General features: G+C 48.4%; 1 protein-coding gene across 2 annotated transcripts in view; it reads right to left on the bottom strand.

Moving 5' to 3' along the window:
• Positions 1-20316, bottom strand: part of NOL6 (nucleolar protein 6) — an 81467-nt gene that overhangs the window by 42137 nt on the left and 19014 nt on the right. For both annotated transcript variants that reach the window (XM_084832814.1, XM_084832815.1), the window contains 8 exons: positions 19032-19147; positions 17306-17483; positions 14226-14348; positions 13322-13470; positions 11411-11486; positions 7081-7221; positions 3604-3721; positions 2411-2565 (listed from right to left, as the gene is read on the bottom strand). In XM_084832814.1, the coding sequence (XP_084688940.1) occupies positions 2411-2565; positions 3604-3721; positions 7081-7221; positions 11411-11486; positions 13322-13470; positions 14226-14348; positions 17306-17483; positions 19032-19147 (1056 nt within the window). The remainder of the gene's footprint in view (positions 1-2410; positions 2566-3603; positions 3722-7080; positions 7222-11410; positions 11487-13321; positions 13471-14225; positions 14349-17305; positions 17484-19031; positions 19148-20316) is intronic.

Raw genomic sequence — 20316 nt, 5'->3', positions numbered from 1 at the left:
CTTCCTTAGGAGAAGGAAGAATGTCTCTTCTAACAGAGTGCCTCCCACCTAAATTTGTTGTAAAATAGTCTATGGAAAATAATTCATAATTTTGAAAAAAACTGCTGCCCGATTAATCAGGAGTGTCTTTTCAAAACCGACCCAAAGCAGCTGGCACCAGGGCTGGAATATTTAGATGATTAATTGGTTAGATCTGAATTGATTAAAAAGCATCAATTCAGATCTAGCCAATTAATCATCTAAATGTTGCAGCCTTGGTGCCAGCTGATTTTGGGTTCCTTCATCTGAAAATAAAAGGCTGTGATCATGTTTATGCACTTTGGGGCTGCGTTTAAACCAACACAGGTTTCACGTGCTCCTGCTGCGGTGGGCCAGAGGTGTGGGCTTGTGCATTCTACACCTGCACTGGGAACACGAACACACACACACACCAAAAGTGGTATGCATGAAAATAGTGGTTCAACTACAGTGTTGACCTGGAAGCTGGTTAGCACACAAGTAGATGGAGGCATAAAGGCTTTCCAGATTTGCATTTTTTACAAGGGAACAATTGTCAGAGCATCAGCAAGGGAAGATAGCACTAAGCAAGAGAGGACCTGGTATATGGAATGAATTCCTATCGTTAATGTTTGTGAACTGCCCAGAGAGCTTTGGCTATTGTGTGGTATAGAAATAAATAAAATTGTTTCCTTTTTAAAAGGAAATAAATTAAGGTTCTAATCCTCATGAGAGCAGAAAGAGGAGTTGGAGTCCACATCCCCCTTCGACTTGTGCCTGGTCCCCACTCTCTCTGCGTTCAGGAAACAGGTTAAGACATCTTTTTAACTTGGCTTTTAAAATTGCTGTTAAAGCTTTTAATTTGTTTTTAATGTTTTATTGCATTTCAATTTGATTACAGTTTTTATTTTCCGCAAAATAAAATTCTGTAAATTTTATTTTGTAAACCATCTTGGTTGGCATCAGAAAGGCAATTTAAAAATACAGTAACTAAATAACTGAGGGCACAATCCTATGCATGATTAGGCAGAAAAAACGTTCTGGCTGGGGAACGTATGGCTAGCTGGGGTATACTGGGAGTTGTGGAACTTTTTCTGTACCTAAACATGCATAGGACTGTGCCCTAACTAAATAAATTCTACTACCCTGTCACTCTTAGTGAAAGAAAATTAGGGGATGGGGCGATTCAATTCTACCCAAAGCCAATTATCTAGCGCACATAAACAAATGCATAATGAGCAGCTCTCTATATGTTTTTGAGGTTCAAGAGAATCATAAAGCTGGAACGGGAACTGAAAGCACAGGTCCCAGCTCTCAGTCCTTAACAGAGTCATCCTCTCTACGACATGGGCTGACGGATTCATCCACACAATACAAACCACAGAAGGAAGTCAAGCTCACCGCAGAAGGGGGACCAGCAGAGCCAAAACCCCTTCAAGGTGACTCACGCCAAGCTACAGAGGAAAAGCAGCGTGTGGGGGCGTAGCCAACCCATTCTGGTGAAAATACCGAGTCCACTTCCTGCAAAAACTGGAATCACTGGGCGACTAGAGCAGGTGTCTCCAATGCTGCGCCTGCAGGAACTTCCGGCAGCGCCCATGAATGGGTCCCCAACATGGCACCCACAAAACTTTTTAAATTCCCCTCCCCCCTTTTTAATATACATACATGGATTTGTATATATCCAAGGCAATGAATACATATAAAACGCATACAACTTTCTAGCAATTATACATAGGTGTCAACAAAAGTGGACCAAATATCCAAATAAGTATGCATCTGAAGGTGGTGTCTATATGCCGCCTGTTCAAATACTGAAAGCATTCTAAGATCTTCAATCCATTGCATTCTAAGAGGTGAATGTTTATCCTTCCAGTGTTGTAATATCAATCCTTTAGCTGTCAAAAGGATGCAGATAATCCATTTACGCTGACCATTTGTTAATTTCCATGAAGCAGGAAAATAATTTAAAAGAGTGTGCACATCAGTAAATATTAAAGACTGTTCTGGTACAAAATTTACCTGTGTAATGACCTCCTCCCCAAAAGAAGCAACTACTGGACATTGCCAAAACATATGTTTAAAAGAAGCATTAGCTGCATCACAGCACCAGCAATTAGCCAATTAGACAATCCCTTATTAAAGAGCCAGTACGGTGTCCCACAGACACAAAACAAATGTTTTTGCTGAAGAAGATGCAGCCTAATCTCCCTGGACGTGACAGGTAGACGCCAAAGTGACGATCCACTGATTAGGCGTTTTGTCGTGGCACCGCAGCATGATCTCAAATTCCCAAATGTTCCCACAGGGACCCCTGGCATGGAGCTGGCAGGCCCTGGCCCTAATGAGCAAAAGAATGGCTTCCAAGAACAGAAAAGGATTTCTGGACACCCACACGCTCCAGCAGCCTCACCTTATACACATCTGTGTGGGTGGGGGCGGCTCGGCACAGCAGCTGGTGCTGTTGCTGCAGGAGCTCCGCCAGCCGCACCTGGAAGGCGGCCTTGACTCGCTGGATGGCTTCCTTGTCCTGTGGCCACTGGCCGCTCCCTTCCATGTGGCACATCACTGTAGCGAGGGGATGGAGGAGATGAGTCAGCCGAAGGGACCGGGAGTGAGAGAGAAGCAAGGAGATGGCAGATTAAGAACACAAGAAGAGCCCTACTGGATTGGAACAATGGCCCAGCTCAGCCCCCCTTGACCTGCTGCCCTCCAGAAGGGTAGGGCTGCAGCTTCCACACTTCCCAGCCAGCATGGCCATTGCTGGCACAGGTGTTGGGAGGGTCAGCCAAAGAAAGGTGACAAAGCACGTCGCAAACGAAATGTTGCTCTATGATGGGGGGAGTCACTTTGGCCCTCCCGCTGCTCTGGCCTACTGTCAGGATTGCCCCTGTTGCCTACTGAACCCTCCAATAGCCAGAATCAACACCCAGACAAACGGGCTGCTTTCCAAGGCTTTAATTCCATTCAACCTAATGAAGCACAAAAATGCTAATTGCCTGAGACTCAGAGGAACTACAAAGGAACAGCCAACTAGGGGTTTCTAAGGGTTAGGACGTCAGTTGATCTCCGTCTGGGAAAAACATGGCAACTCTCTGAACTTAAGGGGTGGGAGGGGAAGATCTCCCCCTCTCCCGTGGGGCCTCGGGGCGCAGCTGTTGACGTCAAGCCAATCGGGCTGAGCGCCAAAGCTCGGCTCCTGCAATCTCTCGCTTGTGCCTGTGCCTGGCGTCTTAAAGCTCAAGTTGTCCCTCCCTTCCCATGCCTGGGTCACTGTCGCTCCCAGGGATGTGAGCAGGTGGGGCTCCCCCTCCAGCTGCGCCTCTGAAGTCTGAGAGAGTTCCTCTCCCATGAATTGTATCTCCTCCTCAGAATCAGAGCTGCCTTGGGACTCTATGGGCTCAGATACAACCCTGACACTTACATCAGCCCTGGCCAGCAGAGTCAATGGTGAGGGATCATGGGAGTTGTAGGCCAAACTGTCTGGAGGGCCACAAGTGGCTCACCCCTGCTCTATAAAATAAAGTAGCTGCAGAGGCATCCAGGACATCCTCCACCACCCATCCTCTGCTCTGAGAAAACTCGGTCCCAATAACCCATCCTTGCCTTTCACTGGGGCTATATAAGCTGGACAAGGCTTCTTCGCCAAGGGCAGAAGTGACTCTCGATCCTTGGTCCTGGCATGGTAGGCGTAATCTGGTTTCATGGGCACCGGAGGGAAAACCTAGGAAGCAATGAGAAAGGAAAGTAAACGGAAGAAGGAAAGCGGGAGCAACCCAAGAGGGTCACTTGGATCTCAAGATGGGGCGCCTCCCAAATTTAAAGCAGGCTCCTTCAGACACCTTGACCCACATGCTCTGACTTTAACAGAGGAAGACGGATCAAGAGCTGGAGAAAGCCACGGTCAGTGGGAAGGATCTGGCGGTGTCACAGCACTAGAGTTACTGACGTTTGCTAGCATAACGTTAATGCTACTGGAACATCGGAGTGACGGGAGGATGGTGCTGTGCTAATAGGCACTATGATGTTGCACTCGCATTTCCATTGCTTACGCCAGCACAGTCTCAATAGCATTAGTGCCGTGACACCGTTGGATCCTTCCCAATGGCTCTCTCTGGCCTCTCTTGTCTGGGGCTGATAGGAGAATGGTACCTTTCAAAAGCCTGTTGATGCTGGAGATCCTACAATGATCTCTGCTGGATAAGGCCAGAAGTCCATCCAGCCCAGCAGTCTCTCTCCAATAGCGGCCAGGTACATGGGAATGCAGAAGCAAGGAATGGTGATGATGGTGGTCCGGGATAGTTTGTACCCTGCATCTTGGATTCAGAGGAATACTGCTACTGAATAATTTAGCTACCACGGCTAATAATCATGGAGAGACCGTTCCTCTTCCATGAACTGGTCTGATGCCCTCTTGCGAGTCTTCCAAGCCACTAGCCATCACCGTGCCTTGCAGTGATAAGTTCTCTAAGGGTGCAATCCTATGTATGTTTAGACAGAAAAAAGGCCTACAATGCCCAGCATGCCGCAGAGGGACTGCACCTTAAGTGAATCATGTGAAGCACATGGCTATGTCACCACTGGCCATGCTGGCTAGGAATTATGGGAGTTGCAGTCCAGCACTTCTGGAGGGCACCAGGTTTGGGATGGCTGAGCTAAGGGAACACCCAAGGGGCTAATTCTGTGTAAAGCTTGTCCTCGCATGACTGCTTTTGCATCAATGCCCAGGGCAGTACACACACAGAGAAAAAACACCGCCTTGGCTCATGTAGACAGGGATGGGGCATGAGGCCCCCCAGATGTTGTTGATCCACAGCTCCTATCAGCCCTTACCCATAGCTCACCTGGCTAGGACTGATGGGACCTGGAGTCCACCAACAGCTGGATGGCCACACTTTCCCCATCCGTGGAGTAGGGATAAGGAAATGAAAGTTGGGGCTACAAGATCGTGTCAAGGTATTGTTTAGAGCAACCTTACCCAACTTGGCACCCTCCAGATATTTTGGATTGCAACTCCCATCAGCCCCAGCCAGCACAGCCAATGGTGAGGGATCATGGGAGTTGTGGGCCAAAACATCTGGAAGGCACCAGGGCGGGGAAAGCTGGGTTAGAGTAACTGTTTTTTTGTGTGTTTTTTTTACAAAACTGATCATTTTCTTTTTAAAATCAGATTACTTTATCTGAATAGAGGATGTGTGCAAAATTACGCCAATTAACGTATCCAAATGCATACTACCTGTCAACTGATTTGTGCAGTCAAGCGGCAGCCCTGGTGAAAATATATACATATTTCTCCCTTTCTAGAACCCAATGGGGTCATCGCGTGAAGCTGATTGGTGGGAGATTCAGGGCAGACAAGAGGACGGACTTCTTCACACAGCGCAGAGTCAAACTATGGAATTTGTTTCCACAAGGTGTAGTGATGGCCACCAACTTGGATGGCTTTCAAAGGGGGTTAGACAAGTTCCTGGAGAAGAAGGCTATCCATGGCTACTAGTCCTGATGGCTATATGCGACCTCCAGTACCAGAGGCAGTGAGCCTGTGTACACCAGTTGCTGGGGAACATGGGCGGGAGGGTGCTGTTGCACTCATGCCCTGCTTGTGGGTTCCTGGGTGACAGATGGTTGGGCACTGTGTGAACAGAATGCTGGACTAGATGGACCCTGGGTCTGATCCAGCACAGCTCTTATGTTCTTATATGCATGCATGGAAAGAAAATCAAAGAACGGAGGATTCAAACAACTAAAGATAGTAATTAACAGTTCATTCCTTTTGCCTCTTGGTTTGTTCTGGAGAACCTCCTTCCTGTCTGTGCAAGTTGTTAGACAAGGGGCAGGATTCTCACTTTGGGTGTGAGAGGACTTGGCCTGAAGGCTGAGACAAGCCCATGTTTCAAAACAGAGAAATTGCTTCGTTTAAAAGGGAGGGGAGTGTAGCCACAAGCCTCATGTGCAGAAAGTCACAGGTTCAATCCCTGGTGTCTGCTGCTAAAACAGGGGTGCAGAGCCTCTTTCGGCCTGAGGCTAGGCATGCTGGAGAAATTCGAGACAGACTAAAATGAGCTCAGATTTCTAAGAATCCAACCTGCAGGATCCACTGTGGGGCAACCCCTACAGGCTGTGCAGAGTCTGGATTTTTGGATCATGTTTTTACTTTCCCAAAATTTACACATATCAATTCGTAGGAAAATATGTACCTTTTTGCTGAGGAAGGTTGAATGGAAGGGGGGACAGTATGCTAAATGTTACGTACTAAGGTAAATTATGTAAACACTTATGTAAATTTTTATGTAACTACTTGCATATTTTTCCACATGACCAAAACAAAAAATGTGCATCCATCTGTGAGCGGAAGACGGAACAAAAGGCACCTGGCAATCCATGAAACATAGATGGACAATCCACGAAACACAGTCCGTACATCCCTGCCTGGAGGCCCAAATTCCATTCTGGAGAAGCCCTCAGGGGCCACATTCCAGTGATGGGCACGGCAAAAGGGGTGAGGGAAAGGGGGCGGGGCCAAAATTACCAAACATACCAGCCTGTCTTAGCTTAAAGCACTTAGCGCCAGTAATGAAGCCTTAGGGGAGACGTTTCAGCCTTTGAGAACGGGGGAAGAACTGCACAAAAGACAGGAAACCACCAACTGTTCAGAGGAAAGGGGCGTGGCTGCTGGGTTGGGGCCTGAGGCAGGCCAAATCCGGCCCCCGGGCCTGATGTTCTGCACCCCTGTGTTGAGCAGGGCTGGGAAGGACAAAGTAGGGACAATATTGGGATAGCTGGACCAGTAGTCTCCCTCAAGAGAAGACGGCTTTATTTGTTCATATGGCTGTTTTCATGAAGGACCCATAAAGCAGGAGATACCAGATTCCTGCCAGCTGCAGGATTGGCTCGGAACATTCTACCTGGACACCCAAACCCTGCTGCAAGATTCCCGCCCCCCACCCCCGTGTCTGCCTTCCATGGAAATCACTGCAAAAGCAGTGCTGCGGAGACATGCGTTCTGCCACAAGGCGGCCCAGGAAGACACCCTCAAATAAACCAGATGTGTCCTCCTCCAGCCCCCTTCTAGGGGCCACTCACGTCTGTGTATCGAAGAGCTGGGTGGGCCCCCTGCACAGCTGTCACCGTCAGCGGCATCCCCTCCAGGTTCCACAACTTGCGGCTCAGGTCATCGAAGGATCGGACCAGGCTCACCATGGCCTCCTCGCCGGTGCCCGTTGGCTGCGGACAACCCCAGACACACAGGCAGAGAAAGACAGCTTAATGGCACAAATCCAGCGGTAATCCATGAAGGCGGCCGCTCCGCCTCAGAAATGAATAAGCGACTAGAAAACGGCCAACAAAATGATAGGAAGCTTTTCCTCTTAGTTCTCTCTTGAATTATTTACGTACTGCATTCTGGGCCACAAATACAGCACCCGGCCGGTGTAGGCATGAAAACCAACAAGACGCCGACCTGCGACGGCCTCCAGGTGCCAAAGGATTCGCCTAAAAACTGGCAACAGCCTTTTGGCCTTTGGAAACGAGCTGTTTCTGTTCTGGCCCTCGTGTGGATTTTGTTGCTGTGCTGTTTGATTTTACGGATGCTTTATTATTATTGTTCCTGTTTAAATTTGTGGACTGCTTTTCAAAAAGCATCGTATAAAGGATTTTAAAAAATAGACAGACAACACCCTTGTTGAGAGGCACTCTGCCTTTGAGCACCAGGTACTGGGGACACACGATCGGGCAGGACAGGCACCTACATGCCTTGTTTACTGGCATCCCTGAGGCAACAGGCTGGCTCGGTGAGGGCTGGTGGCTCCGATGTCACTAGGGTGAAGCCGCTCTGGGTTTCAGTCAGAACTCTAAAGGAGCTACCCAAGGTGCAGAGCGCCTTGGACAGCTCCTTGGATAGATCCTTTGGATAGCTCCTTTAGAGTTCTGACTGGTTCTGACTGAGTGGCTTCACCGCCCCACTGACACTGTAGACACCTCCGCTGGCCTGACTGCTTTGGACGGAGAATTCTGGGCCTGCTAGTGGAACCCTGGCCTCACGAAGCAGGCCAGTTCTCACGGGCTTCAGCTCCTTATCTCTGGACCTGCACCCTGGCATGGAGCAGAGCGGCGTCTTCTCCAACCTGGTGCCCTCCAGATGTTTTGGACTACAACTCCCAGCATTCCTGACCATTGGCCAAAACATCTGGAGGGAACCGGGCTGAGGAGGGCTGTATTGGACTTTCTACCTCTCCGCTGTTCCCAGTTCCTTTCTTCTAAGAGCCAAACTACACATTACAGTAACTGCGTAGGGCGTAGCTCGGGGTTATCTTGTTTACTCTAGTGTAAGCACACATCTCCCTAATTAGGCTCCAGGAGAGGAGGATTAAACCTTTCCCCCCTACACACACACACCTTTTGCATGGGGGGGGGGGGGCGTTAACATAAAAAATCTCCCTTGACAACTATTGAAAGTTTTCTTTTGTTAATCCTCCTGCAGGAGAGGGATTTGGAGCAGCAAACAGTGGTTTAATCCTCTCCCAGAGCGTGGTGGTCCCTATCTGAATCAGGGATGCATGCACTTACACTAGAGTAAACAAAAAGATAACCCTGAGTTACACTCTGCGCAATCAACATAACATGTTATTTGGGTCTCAGCTGCCTTCCTTTGGAATACCTGCCGTCAACGACGTCAAATACTGCCCAGGGCTGTCACAATTGTTTATGTGTTCAAAACCAAAAGCTACCAGAAAAACGCCATTATGGCTAATAATACACTGGCAGACAAGAACTAGATAATATCAAGGCTGAATGACAGCAACAGGGAATAAATCAGACTAATCTACATTTTGGCAAAATCTAAGGTTATGGTTATTGTAAATCGTCTGCCTGGCAGGAAATAGCAGCTCAGTACAAAATTACAGAGCATCTTATAGGCTGCCAACCCAATAAACACAACCTACAGGGCGTATAATACAGATAAATAAGTTTATCCAGGTTATAGCAAGAGACAAATCTTGTTGGTTCCACTAAAGCTGGAGCAGTTTTCAAGGATATCTTTCCAAGACCTGGCTCGAGGAACATTATATAGGGTAGAATATCTGCAATAGCGTACAATATCTTCCATTTTCCCCTGCTAATGAATAGGGTCAATCAGCCGGTCATCCGAGTACCCCCTCTCAGAGCAAACTGAAGGCATGGTCTTCTCTCTGGCAGCTGGAGGAGAGAAAGAAGGCTGCCCTCCACAGACAGTGCCTAAATGTGGAAGGAGATGATGCAAAGTGCACATGGGACAGAATCGGGGCAGAATGCAACGCCAGGTGCCTGTACTACAGGACCATCCAGTGGCTTGGGAGAAACCCTGGATTTCGGCAGTTTTCTTGCCCAACGCAGACAGAAATACCACAGATTAAGGGCGCCACCTCTAGGCCAAACTAGTCATTGTAAACGGAAGGGGACCCCAGCCGTTTTGTGCCGACACCATCTATTACTGCCCTTCACGTGAGAATAAGAGGGACCAAACTAGAGGGAATGTTAAATTTGTGAACGCTTTTCATAGGATGCCTGTTTTTTCCAATAGCAGCTGTGGGCCTTCATCAAGATCAGGACTGTGGTGTGAGGAGAGTGGGCCTGCAGGCCTAACTGAGCCTGTGGAGGGTTGGGCACCCTCCGTGGGTCCCCTCCCCTCCCCAAGCCCTGCTCCCTAGCCTGGACGCATGAAGAGGAGGCAGGGGAGAGGAATCCACATGTTCTCTCCAATCTGTGATTGGAGATAACCACGGGATGCCCCCCCGTGCAATGGTCCCAACAAAAAGCAGCTTTGGAGGGGACAGCTAATCATCCCAGGACAGAACCCGTCAAATAAGAAGGGGGGATTTTTGTTGGGAATACAGTGTGTGCGTGCGTGTGCGTGCGCGTGCCTGTGCGGGGGGAGAGTTAGCCTCCCAATCATGGTTAGACCACCCCCTACAACTGCTGTTTAAAAAACAGACCTATCAAAGGCCTTCACACATTTAACATATATTGTCTAGTTTGGCCTCACACCTGCAAAGCCATAGTACTGCTGGAAAGACCTGATGTACACCCTGTTCATTTCAGACACCAACATTCAAGCCGGTTTTGTGTGGTTGTGTGTAGCCTTTTTTGTTTTACAGAAATCCGAACGGTGTTCCCAAAACTTGGGGTCCTCCAGATGTGCTGGAATTCAACTCCCACCATTCCCAACCAGCCTGGCCAACTGATGGGAGTTGTAGTCTGCCATATCTTCCCCAGGTTGGGGAAAGCTGCTTTAGAACTAGTTGGATCACTTGAATAAAGGGAGGGCAGGCCAGAAAAAGATAATGGTGTATGCAAGGTTGCTCATGGTGGGACATATTCAGATGATCAGTTTATTTTCTTATTATCTCATTTGATTGTTATCCCATTTTTCTACATTGAAATGCACACAGAGAAGCAAAGAATAAGAGAGTCTTAAAAGGCAAATCCTACAAAGACAGGCTGAAGAACTGGCATGTTTAGCCTAGAGAAAAAATGAGATGGGATAGGGAAGGAGAGCACAGCTACAGTTTCCAAACAGGGCTTAAGAAAGAAAAAGTAGAGCATTGGTTCATCTTTCTCACTGCTTGCAGGATGAGAAACAATGAGGCTAAGCTACAAAAGGCAGACCCAGGCAAGCCTTTTGAAGCATCTCTTGGTTCTAAGAGAGAACTACCTAGCAGGGAAGGTGCACGATCACTTTCCTTGGACGGTTTTGATGGAAAGAATGGATCAGCCCGTTGGAGACGCTAAGGGTGCAGGGTGAGAGTTTGGTCAAGGTGACATATGATGTCCCTCCCATTCTGATTCTTTAAGGGATGCATGCAACGCACACAGCAGCCTGTAATGACAACACATGTAACGACAACACAGAGTATGGGTTGAGTATGGGTTGTTGTTGAATCGTGGCTCGCTGTCACGTGTGAACCCTGCACTATGGTTTACCTCTGAGTTGTTAACTATGAACAACCCAGGAAGAGAACCCATGGTTTGTTGCTGGGCTGTGAACTCTGGGTTGTTCATGGTTAACAACTCAGAGTTAAACTGTACTGCAGGGTTTGCACAGAACAACAACCCACGATTCAGCAAAAAACTGTACTCAACCTGTACTGTGGACTGTCATTACATCTGAACCAGGTCACAGAGGGGCAAGAGTTTCCCTCTTCAGTTTAGGGATTTCATTTCTCCTTCCTCCTCCCAAACCTGTGTTGCTCAGACAGACCATCTCACATAGCTGGCTGAGGATTATGGGAGTTGTAGTCCGACACATCTGGAGGGCACCAAGTTGGAAAAGGCTGCAACACAGACGATCGGAGGCCTGAATCTCTCATGTGCTGGCCCTTCTGACAGACACGCAGGAATTCACCCATGGAGGGAAGGAGAGAAAGGCAGATCTTACCTCGCGACCCAGTTTGATCACAGTCTCCACCAAGGCGCCTGTGTAACAGATGGAAGAGTCTGGAATGTCCATGTGTCTGAAGGGTCAGAGAAAAGCAAACCAAGAGGGACAGTTAAGCAGGGACCACAGGCCATCCTCATAATCAAGTTCCCCTTCCTTTTTAAAGGAATTTTCTAGCAGTGTTAAGCTATCAAGAAGAGTTTGAGGCCCAGTGCGGGCACAATGCCCAGTGAAACCTCAGAAGCAGGCTGCAGAATTCTCGGGTTTTCGTATGAAGAATCTGGCCCGCCTTCTGTTAGGGCGGAGAACAACAGCCGTGCTCCAAGCCCAAGCAATGCCCACGCTTAAGTGTGGCCTTGGTGATGAAGGATGTTATGGTAGCACAGCCTGAGGAGCACCAGCTCCTGCTGCCACCTGAATTGCTTTGCCAGCTCAGACCACTTCAGTTCATCCAGGATCCTGTTTCCAACAATGGTCAGCATCAGCTTGATGCTTCTAGGAATCTCATAAGTACATCATAGAATCATAGAACAGTAGGGCTGGACAGGGCCTACAAGGCCATCGAGTCCACCCCCCTGCTCAATGCAGGACTCCAAGTCAGAGCATCCCTGACAGGTGGCTGTCCAGCCTCATCTTGAATGCCTCCAGTGTGGGAGAGCCCACCGCCTCCCTAGGGAATCGGTTCCATTGCCGTATTGCTCTAACAGTCAGGAAGTTTTTCCTGATGTTCAGCCGGAATCTGGCTTCCTGTCACTTGAGCCCGTTATTCCGTGTCCTGAGCTCATCCTGATGCAACAGCCATGCCCTGTGCTTTCTGCCCGGCATCTGGTGCTCAAGAGGCACATGGTTTCAGGAAATGGAGGTTTCATTTCATCACCAAGGCTAATGGGCCCCCTTGGCGATAACAGACCTATCCTCCGTGAATTTGGCTAATCCCTTTTTAAAGCCACAGCCACTTCATCTGGTAGCGAGTGACTTCAATGACAAGTTGTGTAAGGAACCCCTTTCCTTTTGCTCGTCCTGTACTCAAAGCCAAACTGTTTCATCAAATAACTATGGAAGGATGCTTTGTGTGGTCCCAGTTTCAACTCCAAGAACATCTGGAAGGCCAAAGGTCCCCCCCCCCAAATGTATAAATCCTGCTCACAAGTTCCTATCATGTTCCAGTGTTACGAACGCAAAACATTATCTCTCTCCTCTCTATACTGTTCATAATTCTATAAAAACCCTGCTTAGCTTTTTCCTAAACTAAGAAGCCCCAAACAGACTAGCCTTTTGCTACACAGAAGGTGCTCCTACCTCTTATTACTGACTGCCAGACATAGGGGCAACCCGCAGGCTGCATGTGGCTCACAAGATCCCAGGAACCCCCCTCCGAAGTTCCCCCACCGCTGATTTCGCAGCTGGAAAAAAACGTTGAGGCTGCTGCTAAGACTTCTGAAGACAGTAGATAGCGTCTCCCAAACCTCCCTTTGATCCAGCCTAGCGTGGAAGGAAAGCAAGCTGCTAGAGGAGAAACAAACTGGTCTGTTCACATCCTAGTAGCTCGCTTTCCTTCCATGATAGGGTGGGAGAAAAAGGAGCCTCTTCTCCAGGCAGCATGGAAGGAAAGCTGAGTGGAGAGTGTGTGAATGAGGAAAGTGTGTGAGAGAATGCATGCGCACGTAAGGAGGGTGCCCTCACCTCTGGATTACCAGGCCTGGGCCACCATAAGGCCTGTTCTGACAGATCTCCAGTTGGGTTCCACTGACAGGATGTGTCACCGGAAGTGCTGCCATTTTAGATGGCGAGCATCTGCCACAGCTTCCCACAGGATGAGGAAGGACCCATTATCCCATCAGTAACCCAATTACACCTCTAACTTATCCTCCTTTGGGTTACTCCGAAATGGAGTCGCCCTATGGTACTCACAACTGCAAGAGGTGACGAATGATCTGCTCTGGAATGTGGCGCTTCTGGCTCATGTTTGGTGCATCCCACAAAACCGCCTCACAGATGCCGCCATCTTGGAAACGCCTCAGCTCTGACCGCTCCCCCCAGAACTGCCGAAACTCCATTGCCTGCAAGAAGAGATATCAGGGCGGGGGACGACGACGGGGTGGGACGACACACATAAATAAAGGTTCTCCTTTTTTCTTCTTATGCTTGCTTTGTTTAAATGTCTTTTAAGGTGCAATCCTATGCATGTTTAGGCAGAAGAAGTCCTACAACTCTCAGCTGTACTAGCATGGCTGGCTAATGCTGGGAATTGTAAGAACTTTTTCTGCTTAAACACACATAAGATTGCTTCCTTAATTCATTTTTATGTATTAACGCAATTATTTAAACAAAGGAAAAAAAAAGAGCCTGTGGGGCAGACACACATTTCCTGTGCCTGCGCAGATATATGTACGAGTTAATTTCAGTCAATTTGCTTTTCAACCACTGCAGAAGAATAAATGTGGAGAAAAAAATTTGAAATATAAAGATAGCATTATGATGCTGATTGTCTTCATAGAAATACCTCTAATCCTGTTTTCAAACGATGCCAAAAAAATAAGAAGGGATTTTGAGTTTTAAAGAATAAAATGGAACACAAAGTCTAACTTTTCAGATGTTAGTAAGGAAGTAAAACATGGCAGCGAATAAGTTGGCAAGATCTAATTTCTCACAGAAAGGGAGAGCAAGAAGAGAACGTCTTTGTGGACTGTGTCTTGAAAAAGGCCCACTGAAGCCAACGGAGGGGCCGTGCCTGTTAGGCTCTGCATACAAGATGGAGACAAGAGGCAGCAGGAAACCACTTGGGTACCCAACAGAGGGCGCCAGGAGCACTCACCCCAGGTCTGTCTGCTTCAGGTCCCCTCTCCAAAACGCTGTTAGCAAAATCGGGGCTCAGCAAAAGCCCAAACGACAGGGACCCAGCATCTTTGTGCTTGGGGGGATCAGCGCTGATTGACCACTGGGGGGGGGGGGAGAATGGGAGGAGCAAATTAGGTGAGCCGGCCAGATGCCCACAACCCCCCACACATTTCCCCACAATAGGCTACAGCTGGAGTATCCTTCTTGAGCTTCTGCATGCACATGCACACACCCACCACCCAACAGTATTTGGGAGAGGTTCTCAGCTGAGGTCAGGACTGAGCCCCAGATCCTATTTTAATGCCAGCACTCAGCCATGGTACATGCAGTAGCAAGAGGAGTGCATCTGAGAATGCATAGTGCTTTTTCCTCATCAATGAAGGAAAGCAGCCTCCACCCCCAACGCGGTTTTTATAGGGTTTTTTTTTAAGCCTGTGATATTACCAACGTGAAACTAAACATAATCCCCTACTCATCTCCCGTAGTAACCCAGTTTTAGCCCGTGAAAGAGAGAGACAACCACACCGTCATTATTCGCATCTCTTAAGCCCAACGCTATGTGCAGAGATTACAACTCCATGAAATTTTGGACGTCTGACCGAGGAACGCAATGTTTGGTGATACCGAACCAAATTACCAGTTCATGGAAGGCGTATTGGTTTACCTAACCCTTGCCCCTCCACAAAATACTAGTTTAGATCCTTTCAACTGGAAATGCTGGGAACTGAACGTGGATCTTTCTGTATGCAAAACATGTGCTCAGCCACTGAGCTATGGGGCCCTTCCCCGTGTCTGAAGCTCCCTCACACTGTCTGGTGCTGACAAAATCATCCACCACCTCGCCCAGCACGGTCCTCTGTCTGGCAGCTGCTTCCCGAAGTCTAGGGCAGGGGTGTAGAACCCCTTTTAGCCAGAGGGCCAAATTCTGTTTTGAAGAAGCTCTCGGGGGCCCCATTCCAGTGATGGGCAGGGCCAAAGACAAAAGAGGCGTGGCCCAAACTATGAGCATACCTTAGGATGAAGCTTTGACTGCCAATCAATTAGCCTTAGGCATTTCAATCTTTTAAAATAGGTGCTGGGAAACCACCAAAGGACCAGTGGTTGGTGGAACTGAGCGGGGCCAGGAGAAGGGGCATGACTCTGGAGGAACCCCAGAGTGCCAGACTGAGACCCCAGGCAGGCCAGACTTTGTCCTCAGGCCTGAAGGTCTGCACCCCTAGATTCTAGGGCAAAGATGGGTCTTTTGCAGACAAGTTCCATGTTGCTGGAAAAGCCAAGGATTGAACCTGAGGACTTTCTGCATGCACAACAGGGGCCCTACAGCTTGGCTTGGGCCCAAAGTCAGTCCATGCACAGGTCAAGGGCACACTGGTGGGAAACCAGGGACTCCTCCATTCCACAAGAACCATTTCCAAGATCAGAAGGCTCTGGAAAATACAGAGCACTGGATCTCTGGAGGCTGTTTGAGGGCAGGTTCTTTGCCCAGCCACCTTGCCACCAGCTGGTACTGGTTGTGCATGCATGTCCTCCCCGCTTTTTTCAGCCACACGTTTTTCAGCCTGAAGTGGCTTCCACCAGGGGTGGGCAGGAAGCAGATCTTCAGATGTTTTGGACGTCAACTCCCAGCATCCCTGACCAGTGGCCATGCTGGCAGAGGTTTCTAAAACATCTGGCGATCTACTTTCTGCCCACCCCTGGCTTACACCACCTTAAATCCCATTGAAAACCTGCTAGAAAAAACTGCACGACCAACGTGGGCACAACATTCGACACTAAATGAAGAAAGCATCAGTGCAGGAGCGACAACACACACAGCACACCCTGCCTGAGCCTTAATATCCAGACATGCAGCAGTTGCTGCTGTAAAGCAGGGGTGGGCAAGTTTGGGAGGTCCTGGGGCCATTTTCACCCCCCCCAACCCACCCCCTGTGCCCCCCCCACACACACCTGCATTGTGCTGAAAACAATAATTTTTAAAAAGCATGTGTAGTGGCTATGGAGCACCAAAAGGGTCAACATTAGCTTGTTTGCAAGCCAATTTTGACCTTTTTGGTGCTCCATAGTAGCTATGGAGCACCAAAGGGGTAAAAAAGGGGTCAAAAGGCCTGCATTGAATACCTTAAAAAAAAATCTTTACAATTCTGGGAGACCTCGGGGGTCACAAGCACCCTCGCAGGCTGCCTGTTGCCCACCCCTGCTGTAGATTGTAAAAGGTCCTGGGAAAAAGGAATAAGGAAGATCTTCAGTGTCTTTTTAAAAACTGTGGGCTGGCCAGACCGATCTCCCTTGGAAGGGAGTTACACAGAGGGGGCGTCACTGCGGAGAAGCCCTGAGATTTAGACTGCAGGGGCACCCACAACAGGGCCTTTCTCATCACCCTCAAGATTTGGACAGAGAAGGGAAGAAGAGGAGCTTGGAAGAGTTCTCTGGATTTTCAGGGCCTGGACCATTTAGGACTTTAGGAGATTGACAGCCCTGAATGGTTTGGGGCCAGGTTATTTGAGGCCTTCACTTGTATGAGGCTGCCTGGGCCCTGAGGTCAACTTCATGGGCCCTGCGTGGAGGCCCACCTATAGGACCAATCAGGTTGGCAGATATGAGAGCTAGGGTCTCTTCAGTGGTGGCCCCATGGTTGTCAAACTGTCCCCAAGTCATATCTCTATGGCCTCTTCAGTACAGTCTTTTAAACAGGTCCTGACTCTGAAAACCCATTTCCTTTGGGTTGCCTTCTCTAAAAGCATTTATAATGCTGCTGATTTGAAACGGTTTTACATTGTGTGAATTAATTTGACAATCATGTGTTGCCGGCTGGTGAATTTGTTTTTAGACCGCTGTTTCAAATGGCTGCTTTTTACTTAAATGATAGTTGCTTTAAACCTAATGTGCCTTGTGGCCTACTAATATTTAAATAAATAAATAAATATGAAAAGACCAGAAAAATAAAGTGGAAGCTACAGGAGATCGGGTGAGTACTGTGGGCAGGGACAGCTGTTTCCACCTTGAGCGCTGTCTTTTTTAGCAGAAACGCAGGAGAAACACTATCTGAAGTAAAATTACCGGTGGAGTCTGGGGAAGACGGTGGGCCAGCAACAGGATCCTCCGGGCCAGCCCACGTTCCAGCAAGCCGAGGAGGAAAGGCAGAGTGGCTGCCACATAGTTCCCACCCCGGTCCATCAGTTCGTTTAGAAGCTGCATCTTCTTGCAGGCGGCCTGCAGCTTCGCGACGTGCCTGAGGCTGAGGCAAGAGGAGGAGACTCAGCCACTGCTTGGGGTGGATGCCATGAGCACCTTTGCCCAGGCTGTGAGCACATGGCCATTTAAAAGGGAAAAGAAAACAACATCCTACGCTGGGCAAACTCAAGGTCAACCCCAAGAAAAGCAGAATTCCGCAAAATGTATACATTATGCAAATGAACCTGTTTTTGAAGCTATACTTGCACACTGGCCAGGATGGATCAGTGATCGAGGGTGGAGTCAGATCAATGGTCCTTCTAGGCCAGTATAGTCTACTCCAGGGTGGGCAACGCTTTTTCTCTCGAGGGCCACATCCCCTTGTGGGTCATCTGTCGGGGGCCACATGTTGGTGTGGGTGGGGCCAAAGCCAGTGGTGGGCAGGCCTGAGCCAAAGCTGGGTGGGTCACCCCTTTTCTCTTTCCGCCACTCCCTTTTCTCTCTCCCACCCCCATCCTTCCCACACAGCCGGCTGCCAGGAAAGGGACAAATTGCTCTTGCTGGCGGTCTGAACCAACCTCATGCTGAGGGCTGCAGGTCGCCTACTCTGTCTACTCTGACTGGCTGAAGCTGTCTGGCATCTCTGGCAGAGGTAATTTCCAGCACCTGCTACCTGATCCTTGCAACTGGAGATGCTGAGGACTGAACCTGAGACTTTCTGCAAGCAAAGCAGGTGCTCAGCTGCTGAACCACAGCCTGCTCTCAGCTTTACATATCTCTACTCCCCCGCCCCCCAATCCTGCTTTTGCAGGTCATAGGAAGGCAGGCACAAAACAGTTTTCCAGGCATGGAAGTCCCGCCTACAGGACTTCCTGCTCCACCCCACCACTCCTTTCCCAGCTTCTGAGGTTTCACCAGATGTTGCCTATATATTCAAACCTATCACTGCTGTAATAAGGACTAGAAATTCTTTTTAAATGAAAACTAACACTCAGGAAGCTGATTTCTATGCACTATGTCACACCCTGCACTTTTTCAGCCCGTACACAAGATTGCAGCAAAAACGCTACTGCCTTAAGGGCTAGAAGGCTGCTTTTTTATTTTAAAAACGAAATCAGAGACTAAAGGGGGGGGGGAGACTGAATTCTATTCCCAAGGTAAAATTCCACATTAGTGGTGAGGTATTATGAAACATGCACCACCCTTGGACACGACAGATGATTAATTGCAATTATTTTGTAAGTGGGTTTTTTTTTTTAGTTTCAAAACAGTTACTTACTACTGTACCAAAAAAACACAAAAAACCCTAAGAAAAATGTCTTTTTAACATTATTACTGTCTTGGATTGTTTTGCATTTCCCTTCCCTGCTTTTAAACATGTCTTTGCAATCATGAGGGCTAGAACCTTGGGGTTTTTAAAAAAAATTGTTTCTGTTTGTTTTGTTTTTTAAGAAAGCTAGAACCTTAGTTTTAAAAAAAATCTAGGATTTTCAGGTTTCTAACAAAAGTAGACAATGGGCCAATGAAGCCACATTTAACCCACTCCTGCCCCAATAATAACAGGGTCCAGTCAGCCACTCTGCGTCTTCAAATTGCCCTGCAGGGAACATACTGGAACACGTGGTCAAAGGCTTGGATGAGAGGCTTGGGGGTCATGAAGAGCAACTGGAATCCATCCACAGTTTTGTCATCCAGAACCTTCATGGAGTGCTTGGCTTCAAACTGGATCTAAGGAAGAGCGAAACCGAGTGTGTTTAAGCACGTACAGGGGTCGACTCCATCAGCAGGTGCAATACACTTCGCCCTGTCTGAAGGCATCAACACGTCTTAGGGGCATACAGAATCGCTGTGGCTTCAAGCTCCCTCTGAGCTTTCTTCTGCTAGACACGGGAGCCAGGTTGAAATCCCAGTTCAGCAAACCGAACTCTCTAGATGGCCTTGGGCAACTCACTCTTGCTTTCAGCCCACCTCACGGAGCTGTTGTGCCGATGAAGGTGGGAGCACTTGTAAAGTTATCATTCTACGCTGCATGAATGCTCTACAGCAATAGGGAGTCAAAATAATCTTCAATTACAGGTATTCCTGTAAATTCTAGCTATTCTACAAACTCACTCATGGGTCAGCAACATCAGCCAAGGCATAAGGCCACCATTCAGAGATCCATCAGACCTCCAGTCCCTTTCACAAGGCCAATGAGCTTTAAGGCTGCCTCCTTTCTCCTCCCACCAAGTACCAGGCCATGTAACAGTTGCGTGGCAGACAGATATTCAACAGGTGCTGCTTTCCCCACCTGCTGAATCCCCGGGTCAGTTTGACAGGCATTAAAGGGAAAAGGTGGCAAGGTCTCAGTTGCTGGCTTTAAATCTTTCATTCTCGGGACTTCTGCTAGAAACCAACTTGGAGCCAATTCCCAAAGAGGTAAGAACAGTCCTGCTGGCTTAACCCCCACAAAGTCCATACCTATTCCAGCCAAATAGATGCCTTTGAGAAGCTCACCAGCAAGGCTTGATGGCAACTTGCCCCCTAGCACCTAGCACTGCATTTGAACATGGAGGCTCCATCTAGCCACCATGAACATGTTCAAATGCAGTGTTCTAGGTGTTGATAGATCTCTCCTCCTCCTCCTCCTTCAAGCTGTCTAATTTCCTTTTAGAGCCAGCTTAGCTAGAGGGCATCACAACCTCCTGCAGCGGCACATTCCGTAAGTTAAGCATGTCTTGTGTGACGAAGTCCTCCCTTTTGTCTGTCCCCAAAATGGATGTCATTGGAGGACCCCATGTTCTAATATTAGGGGAGAAGGAGAAAAACTCCTCTGCCCCATTTTGCTCCAGCACTTAGGTCATTTTATAGACCTCGATCACATGCTCATACCCAGTTGTCTTTTTCCCCTCAATTAA

The sequence above is a fragment of the Heloderma suspectum genome, chromosome 2 (genome assembly GCF_057233095.1).
Source record: "Heloderma suspectum isolate Gila_16-S chromosome 2, 16-S_ref, whole genome shotgun sequence".
Classification (NCBI taxonomy): Eukaryota; Metazoa; Chordata; class Lepidosauria; order Squamata; family Helodermatidae; genus Heloderma; species Heloderma suspectum.
Note: the sequence above shows the minus strand (reverse complement) of the source record. Positions and strands in the feature narration are given on the sequence as shown.